The sequence below is a fragment of the Dromiciops gliroides genome, chromosome 2 (genome assembly GCF_019393635.1).
Source record: "Dromiciops gliroides isolate mDroGli1 chromosome 2, mDroGli1.pri, whole genome shotgun sequence".
Taxonomy (NCBI): domain Eukaryota; kingdom Metazoa; phylum Chordata; class Mammalia; order Microbiotheria; family Microbiotheriidae; genus Dromiciops; species Dromiciops gliroides.
In genome coordinates this window covers 473,589,724-473,609,876 of record NC_057862.1, presented here as the reverse complement: position 1 = coordinate 473,609,876, position 20,153 = coordinate 473,589,724, and the positions used below count along the sequence as shown (strand labels likewise).

Sequence of the window (20,153 nt, the reverse complement as noted above, 5' to 3'; positions counted from 1 at the left end):
GCTGTAAAGCTCCTGTAGGGCAGGGAGGGACTGTGTCTTTTGCCTTTTTTTTTGGGGGGGGGTATCCCCAGTACTTAGCACGGTGCCCGCACACAGCAGACACTTAATAAATGTTTACTGATTGATTCATACAGTTGGACTTTGTGAATATAAAGATTTTACTATAGAGCTAAGCCTCATTACATAACTGAAAATTGGTCCAACTTACAGTTAAACGCTATTTTAAAAAAATGTTAAAACAATTAAAAGCTAAAATTTTATTTAACATCATTAGATTTCTTCAGAAAAAGATGTAATACCACAAAGCAAACTCTAAAAATTCATTTAAATGACAGAGGATAAAATTTAAAGTATTATTACACATGGAAACTTGAAATATTCTACAAGAAACTATCCCCTTGGATAGTCTCTACATAAGAAACAGGTATGCCATTATTCCCTGACCATGATCTGCTTTTTATCCCAGAGGGACATAGAAGACAGAAGCACTGAGAATCTGGAGCTTCCAGTTATCCTACCTCTCTATTCCCTAAAATATTCTTCTATAAGATGAGAGCACAGGTCATGTGGCATGAAGAGCATTAGACCTGAAGTCAAAGTACCTGAGTTCAAAGCCTCCATGTAAGTAAAGAATATGCTTGATGACAACACAAGAAGGGTAGAGTCAGCATTCACTATTTGATAGCATTTGGTCACATAATTGACTGGAAATGGTACATCATACAAGGGATCAATGTGCTCACTGTTGATCAATCATAAAACACACTTGACTCAAGCCATAAAAGGTTCTACCACAAGATGTTTCTATCTAGTGTTGTCAAGCATATATAAGATTACATAAAGAATTCAACAATAGAAAATTCATATAGCACATTTAGGTGCAGCTACTGTACTGGTTAATTTTGCTTAGTTCCCTCCCCCACTCATTACAAGGAAAGAGTTAGTAGGAAGATGAATATATATAGATATATATATATATATATATACACACACACACACACACACATACATATACATATACACATATGGAAATGACTGTGATACAGGTATCAATAAAGCCTGGAAAATAAGAAGATACATCCACAGCATAAATTTTGTTCAATGGAACTCAATCAAATGAGGCACACGTATAAGAAAAGATGTGTTCTTCCCAAAGCTGTTCTCTACTTAAAAAAAAACCATGCCATATACAGTGCTATTAGAAAAGGATTTCCTTATAGATTAGGGAGTATTCCTGATGATACCATTTACAAATGACATTTTGCAGATTGCCCCAAGATACTACTAGAAAGGCCGACTCAATGAGATGCACAACTGCTTTTTAAATGATTAGCTGAACAACCCACATGGAAAAAAACAAGAGATTAAACCATGTAACTGCCTGGGCAACACATTCAGTCAGTCTGTTTAGAACACAATAGAGGGGGGGGAAGAAAAGAACTCAATAGCGGGAAGGAGCAAGGCAAGGACCTGGACCAATGCAGATGACATGTGAGGAACTTCATAACACTTTCCATCATCCCAAATGCTGCTTGATACAAAATAAGGCTTAATACTACACGCGCAGCATATATTATGCTTAATTAATAAATTTCTCACTCATTTATTTATAGTGTCCTGGAAACATCTTCAGAAAAGGAATTTGGGGGGCAGCTAGGTGGTGCAGTGGATGGAACACCAGCCCTGGATTCAGGAGGACCTGAGTTCAAATCCGGCCTCAGACACTTGACACTTACTAGCTCTGTGACCCTGGGCAAATCATTTAACCCTAATACACACACACACACACACACACACACACACACACACACACACACACACACACACACACACACACACACACACACACACACACACGGCCAGCATAGATTATGAGCTGAATCAGTGGAAGAATTATAAGAAACACAGATACATGGTGCCATATTATCATATCACGTTTGTCCCAAACAAAATATTTTATAAAGCTAGAGGATATGACCCCCAAATAAAGACATCATGAAACATGAAAGAGTTCATGAATCACTGGCAATTGTGTGGCTATTTTAGATCTATGCAAAACTGACAAGTAACACTTACATTTAGCATATAGCAGTCGTTGCTTTCTAGGCCTTGAACTAGAAGAACGGGGTAGCTGTCTGCCTTCAGGTCCCCTTTTCTTTTTTCTTTCAAGGTGTCTATGTCCATTGCTCCCAATCGCTCTTCAATGCTAACTTGCTGAATAAACAAAAACACTGTGGTTAAAGCACATTGCTACACACTAAAATAAAATGCCATACAATTATCCTATTGTCCATGTGCTCAGATCTAAGAGCTAATAAAGGACAATTGTCACCTCTCCTTACCCGCGAAAAATAAAAACCTTTCCTATTGTAGTAACAATCTATTATAATGGCTAGTGTATAAGACAAAAAATAACACCCATAGTATACATTTTTCTTTTTAAAATAGAACTAGGATCATGGTGTGCAAGGAGGGTTGACTCAATATTCTTTTCAGATGAAACATTATTAGTTTATTATTCTCCAAAGATTAATATTTATGAACTGAAAAAAGTAGGTCTGTGATTTGTCTTTCATCCAATCAATTTCCCAGTTGGGTTGATACTAACATCTCTATAATAATTTACTCATCTACTCCTATTCCCTGCCATCCATTTTACTCCATTACCACCTGTCTGACATGACAATAGCTTCGTACAATAACTTGATTCTAACTGCAATTCTCTCTAGTTCATATTTTGCAAATTAACCTCCCTTATAAGCAGATCTCATTAGGCCAGTCATTAGTGTATTCAATATACTTTTAAAATCTAGGTAAGCGATACCGCCTACAAATAAAACCCAAACTCCTTAGCCAGGTATCCAAGGCACTCCACATCTGAAGTCACTGTAGCAACAAAGTTTTCCATCTCAATACTCTCACTCCATGTATTCCATATACCAACAAAAGACTCTTGAACTAAACTGAACTGATATTCAATTGAACTGACTGTTATCATGCATATATATGGTATGCATTTATATTTGGATATGCATATGTATCTATCTGAATCTAAGCATCTTGAAAAGTTATACATTCATGGTACAGCTTATGACTTCCTACTTCCTCTATAAAATCTTGTTTTCCTGATTACTCAGTTAAGAATACATTCCTTCTTCCTTAGACATTACAAAGCGTACTTTGTACCAATCACTTTGGATCTGTTTTGTACAGCACTTTGTTTATGTGTTGCACCTGAGGACAGGACCTTCATCCTCTTTGGATCCTTGGGTCTAGCTATGCACACAACAGAGAGCCTGAAATGGGTGTCAGAAAGGCCCAAATTCACATCCAAATTAGGCACTAGCTCTGTGAACCTGGGCAAAAGTTCCTTTAGGCTCTCAATCTATGATTCTGTGATTTAAGGCCAGACATGCTCAGACAGCCAAGAGAAAGGCATCACTGGAACTCAGCAAAAAAGCGAAACCAGATTGAAATCATCACGGCAAGTACTGGCTTTTATTTTTTTATTTAATTCTGTAACATATGAAACATCTCAACAATGCTTACACTCCTTTCTAGCTGATGTGTCAAAAAACAAATAAACAAACAAAAAACTACATAAAGATTTCTATTTCTAACCCCAAACTGGTCCAAAGCAAGAGTAGTTTTCTACCCTTTTTTGGCTCTACACCTCAAAGTAGAGTAAAGAAAAAGAAAATAGACAGCAGCAATAGTCTGACAAACTTCTAAATGGTTTAAGACTTGGATGCTGGCTAAGTATAATGGCACCTCTCACTATCTGTCTTTATGGAAAAACAGAACAAAAAAATATAATACAAATTAGTCACAGTACGTGGTAGCAAAGAGGCCATCAGCCCCTCTGAAGGCTTCAATGGTGACATAAGCAATGACTGATAACTGAATGCTCGATTCTCTGCAAAATATGTTACTTCAAATTAAATGAAGAATCACTTGAGTAACCTACCCCATTTGATATCCCTGGACGTCAATTAATTACCTCATTTTCCTTTACTCTCCTTTTGCTTTCTGTTTTCTCTGTCTCCAGTGTAGGTTTGATGGCTGCATGATGTCCAGGAATCCCAGGGCCTAAAACTTTGGCCTCAGAGTTCATCACTGGTGTTTTTACCTATAGAATTGGAATCAGTGTTAAGTGGGGGGGAAAAAACACATATGACTCAATTACTCACCCCAGACAAGTTTAAAGCAGAAATAATGGTGGGATACATCACAAAATGTTAAGACATACCACAAATGTCTGATACGTGAACTAAATTCAATATATATTGGTTTCTCTCTAAAAGCATTTCCAAAAAAATATAGCATTAGTTTCTTTCTAATCTAACAGATTTTCAGAAATCTAATCTTGATTGAAGATTTAAGTTAGATGATACATTAATTTTACTGGAGAAATAGGCATATTTTAAGTTGCCTACAAAAGTTTCTCAATTATAAAACTATATATTTATCAAACTTAATTCTTAATTCTATTACTGATTTAGCTTATAGAATAGTTCAAATACCTTTTATTACATTAAGAGGAAAAGCACAATGAATCTTCCTTTCTAAAACTTAGCATTTAAAGACACGGCTGATTACTTCACCAAAGCTACCTAAGTGATATGCCAGGACTGCTCAGACAGCCAAGAGAAAGCATCACCTCTGAATCTCAGCCACAAGCGAAACCAAGTGGAGGTCATCACAGCAATTCCCAGCTCTCAGGTTTTTGTTTTGTTTTGTTTTCTGAAGTATACCAAACTGATTCTGATAAGATGAGCCTCAAGTTTTTAATCAAAAGCAGAGTACCATGCTCTCTTTATCTTTTTTGTTCTCCAATTCCAGGGAGATTATCAGCAAATTAAAATCTACAGTGACTTTAAATTCCATGACATAATTCATTGGACAATATCTTTATGGATCATCTTTTCTCAAAGATTTCAGATGTACTTTCAACATTTCCTTATTCACATCTACACAAGAAATCACAAAAGTATCTTTAATCTGGGGGGGCAGCTAGGTAGCTCAGTGGATAAAGCACAGGCCCTGGATTCAGGAGAACCTGAGTTCAAATTTGGCCTCAGACACTTAACACTTACTAGCTGTGTGACCCTGGGCAAGTCACTTAACCCTCATTGCTCTACCCCCCCCAAAAGTATCTTTAACCCTAATAGAATCCAATTACATATAATGTCTTTTTTTCTTTTCTTTTTTTTTTTTGGGGTGGGGGGGGTGGGGGTGGAGAAACACAGCTAGAGTCAAGTGACTGGCCCAGGGTCACATAGCTAGAACTCAGGTCCTCCAGACTCCAGGGCCAGTGCTCTATTCACTGCACCACCTAGCTGCTCCTCACATAATATGTTGAAACAGTGAATTAACCTATAATAACCTCAATTTACCCAACATAGTTGGGCAGCTTCCCCCCCACCCACCCAAGGTAACTGAACAATTAATATTTGCCTAAAGCAAAATTACTCTAAGGTAAAGACACTTCTGCATAGAATGGAGTTCTCTTTCAATCATCAAAAAACCTCTGAAACAGGAATCAGATAAGTCATATTATAGAGTTAATAATACATGTCAAAAGATGCCTTACAAAATCAAAATATTGAGGGTACTTCTAATGATGCTAATAAGGAATAAACAAAAAAATCCTTCCTCAATCCCAGGCACAAAACCCAGAAAACTTCAAAAGTCGATGAAAATGAAGGGCATTTTAAAGTATATGGAATATAGTGAAGTAATTAGTGAAGTAGAAAATGTAAATTTCAAGTTGCCTTTTGATCATTATCCAGTAGAATAAAAGCAGGTACTGTGAATACAGATCTTAGCTCCAACTGGGTTTCCAGGTTCACTACAGCAACAAATGCTTGAGACTAGTGACTACAGGAATATTAACAGATGCCAAACTGAATGGCATTAAGGCAAAAAATAGATTATACATTATAAGAGAGGAGCAAACAGAGCAATCACCCAACAAGTAGCCAGCATATTCTGTGCCAGGCACTGTGGGAGGCCATGGGGGACACAAATAAAATGAAAGACCCCTTGCTGGGAAGTAACCTTACATTCTAATGAGAGAAAAATTGTACTAAGAACAAATACAAATGAATACAATGTAGTCAGAGAGGGAGGAAATGCCTTATTAGGTCAGGAAAGGCGGTGTATGTCTGTCAGGGGTGCTTGAGAGAGAGTGCTTGGAGAGGAGGCCAGACAGAGATGAAGAGCACTATATAAGGACAGAAAAAAGCTATGTCACCAACGCTCAAAAAGATAGGATGGACAGATTCTGAAGGACTTTAAAAACTAAATGAAAGGGCTTAAAATTCATCTTGGAGGCAATTTGAAACCACTGGGAGTCACATAGACAGACAGACCTGGACTTAAGAAACATAGAAGCAGTGTGCAGGATGAAATGGGGAAGACTTGAAGCAGGAAGACCAATTAGACAGCCACCGAAATAACCAAAATAAAAGCAAAACGAGAGGACGAGGACTTGAACTAAGATAGTAGCTATGACTAGAGAGCTGAGATCAGGTTTCAGAGATGCTGAAAGGTAGAACAATGTGGCAAGTGACTAGATATTGGAGGTGGAGTCCAAGATAATAATTAAAGTTATAAAACCAGAAGTCCAGAAGGACAATGGTGTCTTCAACAGGAAAAAGTGAGGTTTGAAAGTAAAAGGTGGGGATGGCGGTGGGGGTCTTCAGGGAAGCTGAATGAGAGTAGTAAAAGAAAAATCCAGATGTGGTATGGAGAGTAACCAAGGACACTCCCCACCTCATGAGGTGTGGGTGTTGAGTGAAGTTGCAGGGCAGTGGTAGAGATGACGACCAGGAAGGAGGTGTTGCCATTGGAGAGCTGAGTCTCAGTGAGGACTAGCTGATGAAGAAGTGTGAAGGGAAGAAGATAAGCTTACTCTTAGTGGGAGGCAGGGCTGGCAGGGGACTTTGATAGAGTAAGGCTTAGAAGGATAGGAGAAGAGAACAGGAGAGGGTGAGGGTGGGAATGGATAGTTTGCTCCCAACAGGGGTTGGGAAATTGTTCAGTCTCCAGGGGTATTGTTGCTGGGGAAGGGCAGGGCTACAGAGCCCACTTTCTTCTGTGAATCAGGGTGGTACCACCAAATGGCACGGGATTCTTTCATTCCTAGTATTTGTGCTCTCAGCAATTAATGGAATATCCAATATGTAATAAAGGCTTAAATAATGATTACAAGAGACTGATTAGTTTACATAAAACTATAATGGAATATCCAACATGTAATAAAGGCTTAAATAATGATTACAAGAGACTTATTAATTAAATGGTTTACATAAAGCTGTTAATAAAACTAGTACCACACTCACTCACCTTTGTTACAGCAATTCCTCCTATTTTTGGAGTCCAGGAATTGACATCTCTTATCAGACACACATGGGGTTCTTTGGAGTTCAAAGACTGAAACAGGGAAAAAATAAAAAATAAAAAAATCAAACAGTCCACAAAAAATTTAAAAATATATATGTTATATATATATATATATATATATATATATATATATATATATAAAAGCAAATGGCATTTGTCCTCTAAAAAGCTATTAGTGTTCTGTCTTTAAAAATTATGGACAAAAGAACTTTTCATGCTGAGTTCAATTTATAAAGAAATATGTTCATGTGTTTTACTACAGGCTCTTCTCTTTTATATACAAGTAAATAACATTAATAAGAAAAACAACAGGCTTTAGACCTGTACTACAGCCACCCATATAATTCAAAGAAACTTAAGAAGTTTAAAAGATCAAATCTTTATATTATCCATTACATGGCTATCTACTGAAACACCTAGTGATAAAATTTCAAGATAAAAATTTCCACTAATTCAGTTTATTAAGATCCATTTCTCCACTTCAAAAAAAGTTACCTTTCCCTTTTAAAAATACCAACAAGACAGACCAAAATACCACATGAAAATCTTCACCCTTAAAGTACACAATTTTATATTAGTTATTCATAAGAAGCATCTAGTTATCTACCTACCACTCTTTCAATAGCTGGCTGCAAATGACTGCCATATACAAGTAGCAAAGATTGCTTGTCTGAACAAAAAGCTGCAGCTAGAATTGGGATAGGTTTTGGTGTTGATTCTTTGTCTTTCCCAGATGTTGCGATCTGAATAGTGCAATTTGAAGTCAAAGGCTTTTTGCAGCATCTGGAAATGAAAAAAACTCAGATGTGACCAAATCATTCAAGATTAAGTAGTAGGTCCAAACTCACAATGAGAATCCCCCTTATTAGAATGCAAAGAAGGGAATCATTTCCCTGAATGTTAAAATGCCCATACAAGGTAAAAGACAGATAGAGAGGGTACACTGAATATCCTTGCGCTCATAAGTTATCTACAAAGTCTTTGGTCATCACAATTACACCAACTCTCTAGAAAACAAAATGAACAGAGTCATGCTGTTTACAACGTCAAAAGATCCACACAGGTAGAGTACAGGTTGCTCCATGAATACACAGAGTACATGAGATGCACTTTGAAAATGCAAATGTAAGACCAAAAAGCACCACAAAAACACAAGAATCTAAGTAATGCTCCTCCATGGGGACATCTCATAAATCCAAAAGGGTGTTAATACAATTTCTTGTTCTCTTTAAAGGTTTTCATTTTAGGTGTATAACCATAATTCAAGTTAGAAAAATTCTATCTCCCATGTGCAAAGAACTGTGCATAATCCATAAAATAAGACTATTACCCTCAAGGAATTTATAATCTAATAAAGGGTGGGCTTTAAGATAGACACACTAAGTATGATGGATGATACAAGGCAAAATATGTGAAGTGCCTAAGAGAAATATATACAAGGTACCCAGACAAATTATAGGGAGATGGCTTCTTGCTTGCAAGAAAAGGGAGATGGGGGGGGCCCACAAACTGAAGTAAGGGATCAGGAAGGCCTCATAAATAAGCTGATAGACTATAGAGAGATCCTCAAAGAAATGGAAGGAAGACAGGATGCCCATTCTACACACAGAGGTGATTGCAAGGCCTGAACCAAATACAGTGGGAGTGCAAAGATCCAGATATGGGAAGCACTACAGAATTAGAAACCATAAGGTTGAAGACTAATTGGATTGGGGGCAGAGCGGGTGGGGGGGGGGGGAGAAGAAGGGCTAAAAGAGGAACTTGTTTGTAGACACACTGAGTTATGTGGTGTCAACAAAACCTCTAGACAGAGGTAAGAGAAGACACAAAGTAAGAAAAACAGAGCTCCAGAAAGGGCTATATGGACTGTGGAGTCATTTGCACAGCTGATAATTGCAGCTTTACGAGATGAAAACTTTGGCAGTAAAACTGAAAAAGAATAAGCAGCAGTAAAAAGGTGAGAGTGCCACTTTACACAAGCCAAGTATGAAAGAGTAATTAATATAAAAACGGCAAAATCAAAGTATGAAACACTAAATAAAAAAATCAAGGAATATGAAAACTGAAAAGAAAGTACTGGATTTGGTAACTGGTGTGTGCACCCATGTGTGTGTGCGCACTCTCACACAACCAGGCTGAAAGGGGTCAGCAGTCAGCGTGCAGTAGCAAGTTGAAATACAAATACATACTATTTTTCCTGGAAGCAGCAATAAAATTGGGGAGAAAAAAGAACATCAGAGCTCAAGAAGGTAGTATGGTTAATGTAAGGGGCTAAAATTCTAGCTAGTCTATCTAAAATATCTAATGAGTGGTCACCAATAAATTGTAAGCTTTAGCAAGAGTTTAGACTTTTAAGCATTTATTAAGGAGAATAAGAATTTAGTGAAGAGAGAAAAGCCTAGATTCATTTATCTATCAAAGGGAGAGTGCATTTCGCTCCACTCTCCACAAGAGTCCAGATGAAAGACAGCAAGAGAGCCAGTCTTGCCCCCTCCTCCTCCCACAAGCAAACTTCCTGACGCCAAAGAAAAGCCGCATGGCTACATGGTCCTGGATTCAGGAGGACCTGAGTTCAAATCCAGCTTCAGACACTTGACACTTCCTAGATGTGTGACCCTGGGCAGGTAACTTAACCCCAATTACCTCACCAAAAAAGAAAAAAAGAAAGAAAAAGAAGAAAAGACGCATGGCCTTGCCCTCAGAGGCCTTCTCCTCTTGGCGGAGTGTCCTGCTAAGTCTCTAGCAGGTGGCGTCATTCCAACTGTTACATTAAGGTTGAAGGATATCAACAAGCAGTTTTCAAAAAGAAAAAAATCCAAGCTATCAATAACCCAAAATGCTCTAACTTGCTAAAAGGGAAATGCAAATTAAAGCAAGTCTGAAGAAGCACCTAATAGTTATCAGACTGGCAAAGAGGACAAAAGGCAAAAGAGGAAAATGACAAATGCTGGAGGAGCTATGAATTGGTCCAGCCATTCTGGAAACTAATTTGGAACCATGTGCATCAGGTGAACCTGTGACCTACGCATACAACTTTGTTGTTGCTGCAATTCAGTTGTTTCACATTTGGGATTTTCTTGGTAAAGATACTGGAATGGTTTGCTATTTCCTTCTCTTGTTCATTTTACACATGAGGAAACAGAGGCCAACAGGGTTAAGTGACTTGTGCCCAGGGTCACAGAGCTAGTAAATGTCACAGGTCAGATGAGCCAGCCCACTGCTCTATCTACTGTTCATCTAGCTGCCCCAGTCATACAACTATTAGGCTTATAACCGAACGAAATAAAGAAAAAGGGATTTATGTTTACCATAAATATTTATAGCTCTTTTCACTGTAGCCACAAATTGGAATAAGGGGGCTACTGAGGAATTAAATAAATTGTGGCATAAGAATATGAGGGGGAGGGCAGCTAGGTGGCACAGTGGATAAAGCACTGGCCCTGGATTCAGGAGTACCTGAGTTCAAATCTGGCCTCAGACACTTGACACTTACTAGCTGTGTGACCCTGAGCAAGTCACTTAACCCCCACTGCCCCGCAAAAAAAAAAAAAAATATGATGGGGAAGCTAGGTGGTGAAGTGGATAAAGCACCAGCCCTGGATTCAGTAGGACCAGAGTTCAAATCTGGCCTCAGCCACTTGACACTTACTAGTTGTGTGACCCTGGGCAAGTCACTTAACCCTCATTGCCCTGCAAAAGAAAAAAGAAAAGAAAGAAAGAAAGAAAAAAGAATATAATGAAGTATTATTGTTCCATAAGAAATGATGAAATGGGATGGTATGAACTGATGCAGAGCAAAGTGAACAGTTAGTAGAACAATTTATACAATACCATTTTAGAAAAAAAATCAACTATGAACGACTTTAGAACTCTGGTCAATGCAAATGGCAAACCACAAGTCCAAAACAATGAAGACGAAACACACAAATTAAGCCCTAACAATGAAGTGATAAACTTCAAATCTGAAAAAGACATAGTGGGAATGTATTTTGCTGGACTAAGCAATTATGCATGGATGGCTTTATTTTTTGTGTTTACTCAATGAGGAACAAAAGGAACCCATGGTGGGGAGGAGTAGTAGAAGGGATAATTTTTTTTAAAAAGAAAAAGGAAAAAAAGTGAAAAACAAAAGCATAAAATCCTAAGTAAAAGACAATAGCAGAGAAAAGTAGAATTGTATGATGTTGAGAAGAGCTGACAGACTAGATACAAGAGATGGAGGAGATACAGAAAGCACAGAAAAAACAGTTAATCTTGGAAAGGAAGGGCAGCTAGGTCGTGCAATGGATAGAAGCACTGGGCTTGGAATCAGGAAGACTCACCTTCCTGAACTCAAATCTGGCCTCAGACACTTAGCAGTGTGACCCTGGGCAAGTCACTTAACTGTGTTTGCCTCAGTTTTCTCTCACTTAAAACTCTGTTTGCCTCAAATTTCTCAACTGTGGAACAAGCTGGAGAAGGAAATGACAAACCACTCCAGTATCTTTGACAAGAAAACCCCAAAATGGAGTCACAAAGAATCAGACAGGACTAAAAAAAAAGGACTAAACAAAAATTTACAGAAACAAAGGATGGGAGCTGCCCCACATCCTTAATCCAACCTCAAATGCTCATTGATGACTGTGTGACCATGGCCAAGTCACTTAACTTTTGTCAGTTTAAGTTCCTGTAAAATGGGGTAAAAACAGCACCCATCTTTCTGGAAGATTGGGGGAGGGGGGGATGGGACAGAAGCACTTTGCAGACCTTAAAGTACTATATAAATACTACCTATTAGCTACTCTTACCACTAGTACATTTTCAGAAAGCCTCAGACTCAGTAAAGTAGGAGGCAAGGCCTTATAAGAAGGATAATGAGGAAGATGGATGCCTGAGGAGAAAAGATCAACAATAATCATAGTAGGTTCTTCTAAAATATTTTCTGACCAGCAATCACGGGCAAAAACAAAACACCCTCTGCTAAGTTCTATGACAATGGGCTATAACTACTAAAACTTATAATCTGGTTGAGGGACACAGAACATAGACATGATAGAAAACTTAAGAACAACAAAGGGAAACACAAAAACATACTGACAATGCTAAAAGACTATAGGTAGGAGATGTAATAGCAAGGAGCCGCATGAAGAAAAATATATTCCCATTTGAAAAATTCTAACTTACCCGTTTAATATGTGTTCAAATAAATGGACTTGTCCATCTCTGCAAACAACAGCTAACTTTACGGGCTAAAAGAGTAAGTAAAAATGCACTGATTATTGTCACTGAAATCAAACATTCAACAATTTCCATTATCTGTTAATGTACTAACTTCTGCCACAAACCAATTATTCCCAAATATTTCCACCCCATCCTAAATTGCAAATTTGCCATTGGCTCTCCATCTCATGAAGGGAAAACACTAAGGCAGATCTTTAGTATAGCAATAAGAATAGTTTAGTTATTATAACATATAGTTAAAATTTGTGATCTAGGACCCAGTAACTTCTGCACATGCACCAAAGGTGGCACTATTAGAGTGGCAGAGAAAGGTACACAAATGGGGTGATGGGCAAAGATATGCCCAAGCACCGTGGGTTCCTCCTGTTTATTGCTATTCTAAGGGTCTCTAAGCTCCAAAGCAACTAAAGCCACAATTCTATAGATGGAGTTTGGGTAAGCAGATTCTCTATTGGGATTAGCCCCATGCCCCGGGCTATGTGTCTTCCTTTAATGACTGCAGGGTTTCTTGGGAATAAAAAACATGTGGGGAGATACTACCTTGCACAGTCAAGGGAAGAAGTGAAAAAATGAAGCTTTGGCACATCACCGCTAAAAAGTTACAGATTCCCTTTATTGATATATATCAACAATTCATATACTTGGAAATCTTAGAGAGTTAAGTAAAAAACATGAGGGGCAAGCAAAATATGCAACATTTTAGGTTATGTTCAAGAAACCAAAGTAACTGTTAACTTAGGAATTTTTAAATGTAATAGATGTGAGCTGGTTTGTTTATAATATTCACAGGGCACTGTAATTCAATATGGACGGTCAAGAAAATGAAAAGTAAAATTGGAAGGAAATAGTTTTTCCTTTCCTGATTGTTGCCCTAAATGACAGAAAGGTCCTAGCTCAATTGCAAAGTAAGCCTATTCAGTTCATAATAAAATATTTCTATGAAGAGGAGGACCGTGAAAAACTAGCATAAAGTCAACATTATACAACCATCAAGATCCTACTATTTTAAACATTTCACATTATCCTGATTCTTTAACAGTAGCAAATGAGAATGTTAACAAATAAGAAATTTACTTCATTATAAGTGTTTACAACTAACCACAAGTATGCAAAGCGGAAAGTTCAAAGCATTTGCAGTCAAGAATACAGGTTCTAATCCTGACTCTGCTACAAGGCATGTTCCTTTTCTTGGTTTGTTTCCCTAACTATAAAACGAAGAGCCTGGATTAAAGGATCTATATGATTAAAATTATTTTACATAACAGTCATGCCTTTTGATCAATTTTATGCCCATTTTAAAATGCAGATTTCTTTAAATGGCAAATTTTCTTTCTGTAACAGGCAGAATTCTAGGGGGTTGCCCTTAGGAAATTAAGTTTCTTCATTCTGACTGTTATGTATAGAATAGTATCTATGCTTTGCAAACAAAAGTGTTAACATAGATATATCATTAAGTTTGTTACTAGCTACATTCCTTAAAACTGAAATTCACGATTATGTATAGTCTCACATGGTTTAAAGTAGAGACATTTAAACCAGTTCTGATGTGAAGTGTGCTTATATTGGAAAAAATGTGCAGCAATCTTTTAGGAAAATTGCTACCATCTTTGAGCTTAGAACATCCAAAGTAAAATTCGACATTCTGGAATTTTGTGCAATGTAGCAAGAATGATTTGTCCTGTTAATAAAATCTTTTCAAATAACTGTATAGATTCTAAGTTGAGTCCCCCTTATATCTAAAATGTTCTAATAAGATTTTCAGTGGATAGAAGAGAGCGAGGAGTCATGAAGATCCAACTTCAAATCCAGCCTCAGATACTTACTATCTGAGCGACACTAGGCAAATTACTTAACCTCTGTCTGCATTAGTTTCTTCAACTGTAAAATGGGGGTAATAAGTATTAGCAACCTACCTGCCTGGGTTGTTGTGAGAATCAAATGAGATAATATCTATAAAATGCTTAGCACAGCTTCTGGCACATTTAATAAATGCCTATTTTCCTCCCCCTTCCCTGCCCCATTCGTTACTCAAAAATGTTATTAGTCATTTTATTACTCTTCTAAAAATCTTAACCGATTCACACATTTCACTCTTTTTTGTCATTACCAAAACTATGACCTTCCCAAGAACCAGGTTTGTGCATGACTCACAAACCCATGAACATGCTGCATCTTGCAAACTGGGATAAAAAGAAAATAGCATTTCTGAATAGTAATTTTACCTCCTCTCTGTTTTCTGACAGAGTCAGGTCAATGTAGACTGGTTCATCAGTAACCGTAAAAGACATCACTGCATTCTTCTCTTTATTTTCTGACCGAACTTGCCTAGGATATATAAACCAGCATTTATCCAGTGAGATGTAGGGAAGTTGGAAACATCTAAAGAAGAATCACAGTACTAGATTCTATAGAGAATTAACCAATAAGCCAAAGTTAAGTAGAATAAAAATGAAAATGAAACTATTCTATCACTTAAACTGGTTGCCTGGGAAAACTGAAAGCATTTATCAGTACTATCTGGCAGATACATAGAGTGAACAATAGCATAGTTATACACTTCATCAAACATAACACAGATTTAGGACTGACTGTGGTAGAAGCAGCATCTGTTTTATACAGGCTGGGCTGGTCCACTCAGGGACTGAAGCTACCTGAAACATGAAAAGCCTGGCCTCTGGGGAGGGGATATTGGAGGTTTAAGAGATTTCCTATTTCCAGGTGGGGATACTTGCCTAACCTAACACTGGTGACTATATGTTAGTATACCTTTTAATCAGTCTATGGTAGTTTTGATTTTTATGGTCACAAATAAATGTCTGTTCTAAATTGCATTCTAAATTTGCACCAGACTCACAACAGTGGCCTCAGTTAGGCCTGGCTAAAAATAAAGACCTTAGAGGCTCATCTGAACCCACTCTCTTCCTTTAAAAAAACACAACTCAATAAATGAGGAAATGAGAAATAGAGAAGTGATTTCCCAAAAGTCACACAGGAAAATGGGTAACAAAAGAATCAGTACTTGGGGTGGCTAGGTGGCGCAGTGGATAGAGCACCAGCCCCGAAGTCAGGAGTACCTGAGTTCAAATCCGGTCTCAGACACTTAACACTTACTAGCTGTGTGACCCTGGGCAAGTCTCTTAACCCCAATTGCCTCACTTAAAAAAAAAAAAAAGAATCAGTACTTGTCCCAAGTTCACTTACTCCAAATCTAATAGCTCTCCTTGTAGCTATACTGAGAGGTTATATTTCTCTAGTAAGCAAATACAGCCAGTTATTAAAAGTTTTGAACATATATTATTCAATTTTGTATGTGTTCATAGAAAAGAGATCTCCATTTATTCGAAACTTATTACTTGGATTCCTATATCCTAAAACCAAATCATGCTCCCTCCCTCACAAATTTAAGACTATAGACAGGAACAGTCTGATAGTAACCAGTCTGTATTACAGATGCCAGTTCTTCCTTTCATTAACATAAAGGGAAGTTCAACTCTGGTATAAAGAAACTCTAGGACATTTGGAAAATATTTTTCTTTGACAAAACATGAAGGGAAACTAAACAGTTACAACCTCTTATGCCAAAAATAAACTACACATGCCTTTAAAAAGGCATATTTCTAAGTCTTCATATATTTTTTCAAAACTGATATTATTATTTAGTTGCCCCCAAAATGAGAGACCTAACTGCCTATCAGCCCAAAAACTATAGTCCCAACCCTTGCAAACATCCCCCTACCCTCCACTAAGTTCAAACACAGGACACAAAGTGCTCACCCCCTTTAGCAACTGCAAGAGCAACAACACAGCAGCGATAGAATATATCCAAAGTTCACAGCCCAGTTTTTAAAAATGTCAGTAACAGGGGGCAGCTAGGTGGCGCAGTGGATAAAGCACTGGCCCTGGATTCAGGAGGACCTGACTTCAAATCCCACCCCAGACACTTGACACTTACTAGTTGTGTGACCCCAGGCAAGTCACTTAACCCTCATTGCCCCCCCCAAAAAACTCTTCAAAAAATGTCAGTAACAGCAAAAGGATTGCCATGGCTTACCCAATGATTCTGAAGAAAGATATTAAGACCTGAACATAGGAACTAGAATGTTAAAAAGGTCTAGAAAGGGAAAATTTCAATTCAAGGACATGGTTCTAGAACTAAAGTTACAATAATACTGACATAGAACCATCATTTGTAATCGATCAACAAGAATTTGCTAACAATATCAAGTACCTATATGTTACGCACAGTGCTAGGTCCTAGTAATATAAGCAGAAGGACTGAAAAAATTCCTACTGGCAACTGAGTCAGGCACAATGCTACGTACCCTACATGGCATACAAAAAGAAAACAGTCCCTTTCTTCAGCAAGCTGACATCTGATAGAAGACAGGAGACATGGGTTTTGAGGTCTATCTCTGCTATTTATTAGTGATTATCAGCAAACCCCAACTGAAGTCTGCATTATGTGTAGAACATGGATGATAAAATTTAAACTACATATCCAAAAAAGTGGCACTAATATGTCACTTATCTCCCAAGTATTATGAGCATCATATGAAATAATGGATATTAAGTGCTTTTTAACTCTAAAACACTGTGATTATGTGAAACTACTGTAATTTTACACTTAAAATCTACAGTCTACTTATATTACTAACTACTCATCATCCTTCAGAATTTCTGCCATTTACCTTCCCAACTGGGAAGAGATAAGCAAAATTATTTAGCATCTATAAAATATCTAAACCACATTTCACATTTGTTTCTATGTTCTACTAATGTTGTTTCCAAAATATCTAGGAAATGTGCAACCCAAAATTAAGTGTTAAAATACATGAGAAGTCAACAATAATTTATAAAAAGTTAAATACAATTTCTAATTTAAGAACTCAGGATTTGAGTCACAAAATTCTAACCACTTATTCCAGAGTAATTTTAGTTTTAAAAGAAGCTATTTTGGGGCAGCTAGGTGGCGCAGTGGATAGAGCACCGGCCCTGGAGTCAGGAGTACCTGAGTTCAAATCTGGCCTCAGACACTTAACACTTACTAGCTGTGTGACTCTGGGCAAGTCACTTAACCCCAACTGCCTCACTAAAAAAAAAAAAAAAAAAGCTTTTTTGAAAGTAAATAAAAATATAAAGTGTTTATAATAATATTGTAAATAAGGATTAAGTATGCTCAGACACAGCCAAGGAATTTAATGTCCTCATTCAATTATCGGTTTGAGGAAACCACAGTGAAATGTCATCACAGCACCAATCCAAAATGACCTACAGCTAGGTCCCTATTAGTGCACAGATTAATCCAGAGCAGCAGTTGTATTATTCAAATTCATATTGCATACTGCATAATTCCATTTGGCTAGAACAAATCACTAAATTTTACATAATCACAACTTCAACTAGCACAAGTTTGAATACATGCAACTACTTCGCAGATTCATTATTTGCATTAATTGGGTATAGCTGTGTTTTCAGAATTATAAAGATCTCTTAATAGAGAAATATCTATTATTGATCAGCTTCTTATAAACTCACAGAAGCAAAAGTAGATTGGGAATGAGGGGAAAAGTTCACCCTCGTCAAATACAAATTAATAAAAAAAACTTGCCAAAGTTTCTTTTATTTTTCTATTTCCCCATAAGATGGAAGGTCCTCATAAAAGTTAGAGACACAACAAAACAAAGCCAGTCATACTTTTTGGACCCACAAGAGGCAGGTTTTTTTAAAAGACACGATTTCTTCCAAATGAAAAGAAATACATACCACACATTAAGTAACCGGTCATGTACTGCTCCAGACAAGAAATAAAGGCCTGTAATTCCATCAAAGGGCTGACTTTCGCTAGGAGGTCTTATAGTTGTGAACATAAGTGATGAAACAGCTGTTGCATGACCTGTAAAATGCTAGAGAAAGAAAATTAAATTTCATTAGGAAAAGATAGTTCTGAAGTAATTATACCAAAGAATCTGGATATTTCAGCTATGAATTTTAACAAACAATGGGGACAGGTGATCATAACTAAACGAAGGCAATAAATTATTCTGAATTATTACCATACTTGGAACTAGTTCGATTTACTCACTCTATAGACTTCTTTGTTCTCCAAGTCCCACAGTTTGAGAGTTCAAGCAATTGAAAGTATTTATGCTGCAATCTTTAGAATTCTTAGGAAATAAGACATCTGCCTAAATTATAAAAAACTACAAAGTATTCCTTCTTAATAATCCACATGTCCTCCCCATCACCCATGTTTCCTTACATTTCATAGTAGAAAGTCAATTTCTTAATTCTACCACAAAACCAAGAGGGGTACTGGATATGCTCAGACACAGCCAAGGAATTATATGTCCTCATTCAACTATCAGTAAAGTTGAAACCACAATTTAGTATCATCACGGCACCAAATCTCAGTAACCCCAAAAAACCCTTTCTTCAACCTATACAGTATAAAATCTATATTTGATTTTAAATAGTACAGTTTTCAGTCTGGAAAACAAAACAACTATGGTTAGCAGTACAGTAAAAGCTCATTAATTCAAACTAACTTAAATCAAAATCTATAGTAATTTAACTTGTCCTGTATTATTGTTAGAAAAAAATTTAACACCAAGCAAATTAAAATAAAAACAAGATTTCTGGGTGCATATTTATTCAATTTAACAAAATATATCCAATGGACTCGAGTAAAGTCATAGTGAAATGATTCAGACGCTTCAGAGCTAGAAGGGAACTCAAAGAAATCATCTTGTCCAACCCCCTCATTTTACAGGTAAGGAAACTGAAGGCTAGAAAGGCTATGACCAAGATCAGAGAAAGTAAAGCAGCAGGGCTATGATTAAAACCCAGGCCTCCTGACTCCAAATCCAGTGTGTAAATAACACTGCTAATTCTAATTGATTCTACTGCTATCAAAACTTACTTGGAAACATTTCCTTGGTGGCTGATTCCAGTAACTCAATGTACTTAAACATAAAAACAATGTATTTTTGTTAATAATAAAAATAATTCATACTTTCCCTAATTCAAAATGGCATTCCTCCCAAATTAGTCTGAATTACTGTGCTTTTACTATACCTGCACCTAGTTTGACTCACTCACTCTATAGACTTCTTTAGTCTCCAAATCCCATAGTTTGATAGTTCGACCAGCCGAAAGCAACATCTTCCCATCAGGGCTGATGCACAAAGCACTGACACTGCTGATGTCACCTTTCCATTTGCTGTATTAGAGAGAGAAAGATATTGCGGAAAGTTAATATTTTCATTCCTTTGCAGCAGTAAGCAGTAACAATCAAAGTTACCATCAAAAGCTTCATGCCAGGCAGTGTTTCTTGAAAGCCAAACCTTGTGTTCAGCTGTGCACAAGCAAAACTGACCCAACACAATGTCATCCTGTCCCAGCACAGCCCAGGCCTAGCCCTGAGAACACCTGACTGGAACCTGTCCAAATCACCCTAGAAGCGGATCCTTTCAGCAGTTAAGGGCTTAAGAAGGGCAAATGATTCAGTCACAGTCCCTGTCTCCCAA

General features: G+C 37.3%; 1 protein-coding gene and 4 non-coding genes across 5 annotated transcripts in view; all 5 read right to left on the bottom strand.

Annotated features, from left to right (window-relative positions):
- WDR43 (WD repeat domain 43) overlaps window positions 1–20,153 on the bottom strand; it is a 47,038-nt gene that overhangs the window by 10,213 nt on the left and 16,672 nt on the right. The window contains exons 4-11 of the mRNA XM_043987175.1: window positions 19,726–19,846; window positions 18,391–18,530; window positions 14,850–14,952; window positions 12,571–12,635; window positions 8,019–8,190; window positions 7,351–7,437; window positions 4,001–4,129; window positions 2,077–2,214 (exon numbers count right to left, since the gene is read on the bottom strand). Of these exons, the coding sequence (XP_043843110.1) occupies window positions 2,077–2,214; window positions 4,001–4,129; window positions 7,351–7,437; window positions 8,019–8,190; window positions 12,571–12,635; window positions 14,850–14,952; window positions 18,391–18,530; window positions 19,726–19,846 (955 nt within the window). The remainder of the gene's footprint in view (window positions 1–2,076; window positions 2,215–4,000; window positions 4,130–7,350; window positions 7,438–8,018; window positions 8,191–12,570; window positions 12,636–14,849; window positions 14,953–18,390; window positions 18,531–19,725; window positions 19,847–20,153) is intronic.
- Window positions 3,413–3,488, bottom strand: LOC122745074. The gene has a single exon (XR_006355365.1). It is a non-coding gene; the product is annotated as a small nucleolar RNA SNORD53/SNORD92 (small nucleolar RNA).
- On the bottom strand, window positions 4,632–4,708 carry LOC122745073. The gene has a single exon (XR_006355364.1). It is a non-coding gene; the product is annotated as a small nucleolar RNA SNORD53/SNORD92 (small nucleolar RNA).
- On the bottom strand, window positions 17,800–17,881 carry LOC122745076. The gene has a single exon (XR_006355367.1). It is a non-coding gene; the product is annotated as a small nucleolar RNA SNORD53/SNORD92 (small nucleolar RNA).
- Window positions 18,946–19,028, bottom strand: LOC122745075. Its single transcript, XR_006355366.1, has one exon. It is a non-coding gene; the product is annotated as a small nucleolar RNA SNORD53/SNORD92 (small nucleolar RNA).